Genomic DNA, 8,629 nt, shown 5'->3' on the forward strand with positions numbered 1-8,629 from the left:
TAAATCCGTAATCGACAAAATACGTCATCTCATATATATATCCCATGTAATGTCATATGATTTTAGATAACATGGAGCAAAGAGGGTGAAGAAAATTTTGTATCGTGAAATAATTTGCTCATAAATTAACATAGTAATACGAGAGAATGCACACGTCGTTTTCTTTCCGCTATGGGTATATGGCCGGTGCTCTCGTCGCTCTTGGGCCATCCAACTGCACAAATCTCCAAGAAAAATACATGTGATTTCACATGCCTAGCCCGGGGGGTGCGCTGCACGTACACAAGGCGGAGGGGGCAAAAAACCCGGTTCCTCCTTCCCCGCAAGCCTGCAAGCAAAACTACCGGTAGCAGCCGCGGACCGGGCAGCTGGCGGTTACGCTCGGAAGTCGCCGCGACGAGGTGCTGGATTTTGACTTGCTACCAAAAATCGAAGCGAACCAAGCTGCCGCAAAACCCCTTGTCTGCGGCTTCGCGTCGGCCGCCGCTGCCGCCGACACCACCGCCGTGCCTCGCGCCCCCACGCCGCCGATGCGATCAGCACGGCTTGCCAGATCCAGGCCCCTGTAGAAGCTTCACCCGTCGCCGTCCCATGGGGGATTGCGCCGTCGAGGACGGGCACGGGAACCCGCACCCGAAGGAAGAGGAGGGGGAGGCGCCGGTGGCAGCCGTGGAGCTCGATGAGCGGGCGGGAGAGCCTCGCGAGGAGGCTAGCGGGCAGCGGAAGAAGGCGGGAGGGATCCGCAGGGAGCCGTCGTTCTCGCGGTGGTGCAGGGACCCATCCGCCGCCACCCCTTCCAATGGCCTCGCCGCTGCGGCGACCAGCGACGGCGACGACTCCGAGGAGTTCGAGCTGCCGCTCCTGCCCAACGCTCCCGGCGGCGGCGGTAGCAGCAGCTTACCCATGGACATCGAGGCGGGGGCGGCAGCGAGATCTGAGGACCTGCCGATGTCGCCGTGGTTGATTGCGAAGGTCATCGGGTTGATTGCGAGTTGGTACACGCTCAGCACATGCTTGACGCTGTGAGTAACGCGTTTTGTTCGTTAATACTGTATAATCCGGATGTTCAGGCGAGCTTTGTATGCGGATGCGTTTGTCGCTAGTGTTCATTCCGTGCGCGTGCGCGTGTGATCAGGTACAACAAGGAGATGCTGGGGAAGCACATGTGGAAGTTCCCGGCTCCATTCCTGATGAACACGGTGCATTTCACGATGCAGGCCGTGGCGTCCAGGGCAATCGTGTGGTTCCAGCACCGCGGCCTGGAGGGAGGGGCAAGTAAAATGACGTGGAAGGATTACAGTTTACGAGGTCGGTAATGTGTTGTTTCTAATACTGTTCAGATGCTAGGATAGTTGGCTGAGGATATGTTCCACATATAGTGCAAAATGTCATGGGAATCGGACAGCTCAGTGCTTTATAATTAGCAAAACCAACTTTGGCTATTCTGGACTAGTGCTGGATGGGATTGTCAAATACAGTATTACTAGCATACAGGGGAACATATGCTGAAATTAGCTCTGTTAGGGTCAGGTACAAGGGCATCGAACATGGACAGAGTTAGGTTTTTCAGTGATGAAACAACCGTAAGGCCAAACGCATAACAGAACAACTTATTTGCCAGATTAAGGAAGGATGGAAAAGTGCAATAATTTGTGGTGTTGTTTTTTTTAATAAAAAGGGGGCAATTCTCACCCATTCTTCCACTTGGAGATCAAATCAGGTTGCGGGTGGTGTACCCATTTACATTTATGACCATGGTGTGAATCAAAACTGACATAAGCTTAAAAATAGAGTTTGGTTCTGCACAGCTTACTATGTGCATCTTTGTCATTACATTTCAGTAAATTTTGATCATGGCCATTGGCCTATGGTCTAGAAAACACTTTCTCACTTGATTGAACAAAAGTGTTAGGCGAAAAATGTTTTATAGTTTTAACATTTCCGTATGCTTGCTTGTTTGTATTTTGTTGTTTAAGTTACAATGGATGGTAACTTCAGTATTCACTCTGCTTTCAATTGTATAATAATTTCAGTATTGGTTCTGCAGTTGTCCCAACAGCTTTGGCTACTGCTCTTGATATAAATCTGAGCAACATTTCACTTGTTTTCATTACCGTGACATTTGCTACAATGGTATAATTCTTTCTATGATAATTATTTCTTTATTCTACTAATTAGTAATTGAGATTCTAATTCCCCAGTTCTATATTACTGTGCAGTGCAAATCTGCTGCTCCAATTTTCATTCTTCTGTTTGCTTTTATGTTCAGGTAACTTTGCTTGCTTGTCTTTAGTTGTGGATGCCTTATTGTATTCAACTTTAGCAGCTTATTGCTTCCGTTGCATCAAGAGAAATTACTCATTTGTTATGTGTCTCTACAATTATCTTTTCCTGTTCTCCTGCTATGCTTTGTATATTTTTCATGTCACAAACTGAGCTTTGCCTTCTTTTTTTGGAAGGCTAGAGAAACCCAGTTTTAGCCTTCTTGGAATCATGCTGATTGTTTCATTTGGAGTTCTACTAACAGGTAACTCGTGCTTACATTAACATATTCAGGGCTAAGAAAATAATCGGCTTTGTTCGTTTGTGCTGGCTGCATAAGCAGCTGCAGCTGCACGGGACAGCAGGCCCACAACTCAGACTCATAATGCTTGCTTGGCTGTTGCAGCTGCAGCCGCAGCGCTGCAGCAGCAATCTCTACCGAACAGACTAAAGCTTACACATGATCTGAAAGTTGTCTCATCTTCTTTGACTGTGGCCTAACTTTGTACCTCACAGTTGCTAAGGAGACAGAATTTAATCTTTGGGGATTTATATTTATTATGCTTGCTGCTGTTATGTCTGGATTCCGCTGGTCCATGACCCAGATTCTTCTCCAGGTTTGTTATCATATAACGCTTTCAGAATTTTCTTATTTTGTCCTGCTTTATTTAATATTGCTGGTTAGACAGGATACCTGGTCCAATTAGTTTCGTATATATGTATTGTACTTTCGTTTCATGCCTGCCACGACTGAACTTTTGCCCTTTTCTCTTATATGTCTGCCAAAATCGCTGAAGAAAGAGGAATACGGTAAGCGTTCTATCTTAGCATTTTACTCACTTAGAGGAACCTATTGCACCTTTCATTCATGTGCTGGCATCAGTCATGTGCCTGAAAAGCAGTCATACAATGCTCATAGACATTCAGATACATTTGATTTGCACTTTTGCCTACCAATTACGGTCTGAAATATGAAAGCCAATAACTTCAAGTGCAATGTTAAGTATTCTACTATAAATCAATCGATATGTTAAATGCCATCTTTTACAGCATCATAATTTTATTTTATTTTTTTGCTATACAGGATTAAAGAATCCTTTTACCTTGATGAGCCATGTTACCCCAGTGATGGCAATAGTAACAGCAATTATTTCTATTGCAATGGATCCATGGCATGACTTCAGAGCAAGTCACTTCTTCGATAGTTCTGCTCACATAATAAGGAGCAGCTTATTGCTGCTTCTAGGTGGTGCTCTGGCCTTTTTCATGGTATGTATCATGTTATCTTTTATGCAAATAATATTTATGCTTGTTTCTCACTTCTTAGAGTTGAACTTAACTACTACTCCCTCATTCTCAAAAATATCTTTCCGGTTCAGTCCCTTAAGGAAGTCAGGAGTGAAGTTATTGTTATTTTTTATTTCTACCCCTGGTTTGAATGATATGCAGTATTGAAGAAGGCTGAGGGGTCATATCATATAATAGGGTGAAGCATGGTTGCTTCTGTTGATTATTCTTTAGACAGTTAGACTCTATGCCTCCTTGTGTGCGTGACAGCATGAGGTAGTTGGACAACTATTGAGGGAGTAATTTTTTTTTCATCACACCAGCAATACCTGTAGCAAGTCTTCTCTTTCTGGAGTCTACTGTTTGATTTATTATTAAGGCATGGTCACCATCTTGGATTATTCTCTAAAAGATTTTGTGATGGGATCTGTTCATTTGCAGGTTTTGACAGAATATGTTCTCGTTTCTGTGACTAGTGCTGTAACAGTGACCGTTGCTGGAATTGTGAAGGAAGCTGTCACTATTCTGGTATAACTAGAATTTGATTTTTCTTCCTGTGTGTCTATGTAGGTTTATCTGTGCTAGTTCGCTCATATGATTGTGACTTCGTTTACAAAATACAGGTCGCTGTGCTATTCTTTAATGATCCATTTACCTGGTTAAAGGGACTTGGGCTGGCAATTATTATATTTGGCGTCAGCCTATTCAATTTGTACAAGTGAGTAGAAACTTTCTATACTGAATATTTTCATTTCCATGTTATTGTTAGTACAGTTCCATAATTGGTAAATCACTAAACAAAAAAAATTCAACTTCGAATCTTTAAACTGGAAACACATGTTTGTTTCAAATGCATGGACAGTATTTACTGATTATGGTCTTGTGCTCTATGAAGGTATAAGAGGTTCAAAAAAGGCCATCACAATGAAGAGGCTGGGACAAATATCCAATCTTCCAATGGCACTTCAAAATATGTTATCCTTGATGATACTGAAGATCAAGATGATACAGGCTGATTATGTGGTAGGTAAGGTCTAAAAAATATGTGTAGTAGACTTGTATGCCAGATAAGACTTTTGCTTAGAGATTTCTCACTGTTTTCAATTGGTTTAACAATTGGACTCGTGCTTTTTCAGAAAGCAAACTATTATATGCACTGGCGTTTCCAGATAAGCAAGATCATCTTTACCTGCACAGGGCATTGCTACCGTGGTCTTACTTTCACAGGCTAACTGATTTCTTATCTTTGTGCTGTACGATTGCTCTGGACAGTCATGCATGGGCATGGCACTAACAACCATGTTGGGAAGAGAACGCACTTATAGCTAGATGGAACATACGACCTGGTATCAGTACAAAGGTTTTGTTCTTTCAAAACAGAAAATGGTTCATATATATGAACAAGGAATTGTGCAGTACGTCCATGTATACCATCAGTTACAGTCAGAAATACAGGCATACAGCCGATGGACGTTTAATTTACTGAAAGAGGAGAGAGCTCAATTTTGGAGTGTGCTCTGATTGTTGAAGGGAAGATTCAGCATATAGGGACATAGCTTTCCCCCTTAAGATAACAATAAACCATGTTGATATGTAGTGCTGCCATTTATGTGAATTACAATGTGTAGTGTACAAACATCACACGTATAAGTTCTTCCCCATTTTTGCAGACTAAGGTTCTTCTTCCCTCTTTGTTTTGCAGAATCTTATATCTTGGTGCCATATCGGCCCCGTCAGCCATCTCAGTTTCCTGTTGCGCCCTTTGAGTATGCCATTATGATTCCTGTTAGCACATTAACTGACCTTGCTTCGTGCCGTGATGTCATCCCCATGTTCTATAGGCTGATAGACGTAGCGTGGCGACCTTCTGGTTTGTTTCTAGGATTGATACCAGCTTATCCTTTGGTCGACGACAATGGCGCATGCAGGACATTGCAGTTAATCATTCTCCGAAACAGCATGGACAGTCGAAGCAATAGCTGCTCCAACATCATTGAGTTCGATGCTTCCTACTGCCCACGTTGAATCTCGTGGGTCTGACGTTATCTGGGATCCTACATTCCTACTGCCCACGCGAATCTCTTGGGAGCATAGTACAATGAAGAATGAACAGCCACGGTTCCCAGGCAAGCTGTACAAATTATCAGCCTGGTACCTGCAGGCTGATGTAACCTCCGTTCGGTTCAGCCTGATCAAAGACTCAGGCTAGAAGATGCAATTTTATCGAATGTAGTTCGGTTCAACTAAAAGACTGATGCAGAAACTGAAGAGGCACAAATCACTACCTTGGTCTACTGGTTTGGTTAGGAGCTGCTAAACATGACCACACCACTAGTTTGGTGTTGTTATTAAGAGTAAAACCACTGGGCAAACTACAACAAACTGTGGAATTACTGACCGGTCCGGCGGCTTTTGTTCTATGGCATGCACGGCAGTTGGCGTTGAGAAATTGGTGGCGCGTCCACGGATACGATTAGCAAAATTTAATTCCTCTCTCATAATTAACTTAAAGATCGAGACATACAATCTGCTCGCAGTACACGTGCATCTACACCGCTTGCTGCTGCGGCAGCAGGGCAAGCAAGCGCGTGGCTGTATGCTAGCTCGCGGAGCAGAGCCGAGCTAGTTGAGGGACATGGAGTAGCAGAGGTTCTTGAAGGCGTCAATGTGGCGGCTGAAGAGCGGGACGTAGGCGTCGATGCTGCCGTCCCCGAAGTAGCTCGGCAGGACGATGAGTAGGCCCTCCACCGCCAGGTAGCTTGGCATGAAGAAGAACGGCCGCCCGCCGCCGAAGTCGAGCTCGTAGAACGGCATCCGCAGCCAGCTGTCGACCTCGATGTTTGGGCTGAGCACCGTCTCCGCCGCGTCGGCCGTGGGCACGAGCCCCTCCTCCTCCACCGCCCCGGAGCTCGCGAAGTCCACGAACGACCGGAAGTAGCTCTCGTTGACCCGGGCCAGGCCCCGGTTGATGAGCTCCACCGCGTGCTGCAGCGGCCTCGTCACCAGGTCCCGCGCCGTCGCCGCGGGCCACGCCCACAGCACCACGTTGCCCGTGTACCCCTCGGGCACCGGCGGGGTCATCCGCACCCGCCCGTCCACGGCGATGCGCACGCTGGTGGACGCGCCGGGGGGCAGCCCGCGCGCCGCGGTGACGCACCGCCACAGGTGCGCCACAATGCACCGGAGCGTGCTGCACGGCCGGTGCGTGCCCGGCGGCGACGCCTGGGACTTGAGCTTGGAGATGAACTCCCGGCTGAAGTGGACCTTGTGCACCGCCACCTCGTCGTCGGCGCCATCGTCGTCGGCGCTGATCGCGTACTCCTTCACGCGCGCGGGCTGCTTCTGCTTGTACTCGACGCCGCGGTGCTCGAACTCCACCTGCGGCGGGTCCCGGGGCGCGAAGAAGGACGCGCGGTCGTGCACGGGGGCCGGGTCGACGGCGGCGCCTCGCGTGGCCTGGCTCCACGCCACGAAGAAGTTGCTGGTGGCGCGGCCGTCGGAGACGTGGTGCTGCGCGGTGAAGCCCACGGCGACGGACCCGCACGCGAACCGCGTGACCTGCACGAGCATCAGCTCCTTGGCGCCGTCGCTGCTCGGGTGCAGGCTCCTCACCTCCTTGGTCGGCCGCAGCGGCAGGACGCTGTGGAGCGTCACGTCGGCCGTGGCCTCGACGAACCGCGCGCCCTCGTCGGTGAGGAGGATGGCGCGGTTCCCGTCGGCGTCCACGCCTAGCCGCCCCGCCCACTCCCGGTACTCGGCCAGCGCCCTGGCGAGCCCGGCCTCCAGCGCGGCGTTGGGCGGCATGGGCGGGCGGAACACGTAGATGACGGACACGTACGTGTCGAAGTTCACCTTGTCGAACACCGACAGCGTCACGACGTCGCCGGCGGCGCTGCCCGCAGCCGCGCCGTCGCTGCCGTAGTCAGGCCTGACGGCCCTCGAGGACTGCACGGTGATCTTCATCCGGAGACAATGATAGCGCACGAAGAAGTTACAAAGCGAGTCAGATCAAGAACTCTGCTGCGGGCACAAGATTGATGATGAGATCACTCGATGGTACGACATGAGTTGGCGCCCAGTGCATTATATAGATGGATCATGGATGAGATGAAGCAGTAGGTGGGTCTGGAACACAGCTGAACAGCGCAGCATGGTCAGACGGCGATGGGCTATTGGGCTGCGGGAACGCACGCATTAACGGGCGACGTGACGCAGCCGGGAGGGAGGAGGTAGTTGGCCTGGCGATCGGAGGAACGACCGAGCCGGGACGCCGCGTTCAAATTCAAACGCGACAGTTGGGGTTGGAAACCGACAGGTGGAACGGGGGCCGATGCTTCCGTGGCCGTGGATATTCTGCCACGCGGGCAGCGGGTAGGTAGGCTTCGGCCGCCTGGCCGTGGAAACTGGGGCTCGCCTACGCAGCGGCGAAGCGGGCTTTTGTTTAGCGAGCGGATAAGCCGGGATGATTTAGCAGGCGTTGTTGTTTACCGGAGCTGGATGATGCCTGGAGCCCTGGATGGCTACTGCCCCCGAATGCTAATTACCTGGTCCCGACCCGGCCCGTTTGGACCTGCGTTTTGTTGGTAAATTCCTACATGTGTGTGGAGTATCGACTGACTAAAAAACGCACGCTACGCATGTGTACAGAGGAAACCGCATACTACACCAACCAATTCTCAAGTCTCTACAGTCTACTCCAGCCGATTTCCAGTCGGTCAAAGCAAATGATCGGTTGTTTGAAGTGTCTTCGGACGGGTCAAATTCGAGGAACAATTGCACGTACGACTTGTTCCTACTTGCAACACGCCCATTTCCGTTACTTTCCTAACATGCAGTCTTCTGTTTAGCTACAGAAATTAAGGTCGTCAAACTGGACATATTAGCTTATTGTGCAGTATTGGTAGTCTGCTACTATATACATAACTATATTAAATCTCGTGCCTCAGTCCACTCCCACGTGATCTCTGTGTTTCTGGCAATGCGGTCGTGGTAGGTGCAGGGTAGACTGGCAATGGGCCCATCGTCCACCGGTGCAGTAGGGCCCGTTTCACATTGGCCCGAGCTGATACTGGTATTACTG

General features: G+C 49.1%; 2 protein-coding genes across 3 annotated transcripts; one reads left to right on the top strand and one right to left on the bottom strand.

Moving 5' to 3' along the window:
- Positions 1-333: 333 nt before the first annotated feature.
- On the top strand, positions 334-5,250 carry LOC101773128 (probable sugar phosphate/phosphate translocator At1g06470). Of its 2 annotated transcripts, none has more exons than XM_004969896.3 (12): positions 334-1,022; positions 1,136-1,308; positions 2,048-2,133; positions 2,220-2,269; positions 2,460-2,527; positions 2,779-2,879; positions 3,060-3,072; positions 3,347-3,531; positions 3,991-4,077; positions 4,173-4,267; positions 4,445-4,576; positions 4,686-5,250. In XM_004969896.3, exons 1-11 carry the CDS (start codon positions 592-594, stop codon positions 4,563-4,565), a joined length of 1,410 nt encoding a protein of 469 aa, XP_004969953.1. In that variant the 5' UTR covers positions 334-591; the 3' UTR covers positions 4,566-4,576; positions 4,686-5,250. The 2 variants fall into 2 exon arrangements, with proteins under 2 accessions (XP_004969953.1, XP_004969954.1); XM_004969897.3 differs by having other exon boundaries at positions 592-1,022; positions 4,445-4,572.
- A 765-nt stretch (positions 5,251-6,015) lies between these two features.
- LOC101773807 (agmatine coumaroyltransferase-2) lies at positions 6,016-7,753 on the bottom strand. Its single transcript, XM_004969898.2, has one exon. It carries the CDS (start codon positions 7,510-7,512, stop codon positions 6,172-6,174), a length of 1,341 nt encoding a protein of 446 aa, XP_004969955.1. The 5' UTR covers positions 7,513-7,753; the 3' UTR covers positions 6,016-6,171.
- Between the last annotated feature and the right edge of the window lie 876 nt (positions 7,754-8,629).

The sequence above is a fragment of the Setaria italica genome, chromosome V (genome assembly GCF_000263155.2).
Source record: "Setaria italica strain Yugu1 chromosome V, Setaria_italica_v2.0, whole genome shotgun sequence".
Lineage (NCBI taxonomy): Eukaryota > Viridiplantae > Streptophyta > Magnoliopsida > Poales > Poaceae > Setaria > Setaria italica.

Bases quoted from the DNA above. Each gene is read 5' to 3' on its own strand.
- LOC101773807 (XM_004969898.2), bottom strand. From the start codon at position 7,512: ATGAAGATCACCGTGCAGTCCTCGAGGGCCGTCAGGCCTGACTACGGC.
- LOC101773128 (XM_004969896.3), top strand. From the start codon at position 592: ATGGGGGATTGCGCCGTCGAGGACGGGCACGGGAACCCGCACCCGAAG. The intron at 1,023-1,135 runs GTGAGTAACGCG...GCGTGTGATCAG, and splicing joins CTCAGCACATGCTTGACGCT to GTACAACAAGGAGATGCTGG. The intron at 1,309-2,047 runs GTCGGTAATGTG...TTGGTTCTGCAG, and splicing joins GAAGGATTACAGTTTACGAG to TTGTCCCAACAGCTTTGGCT.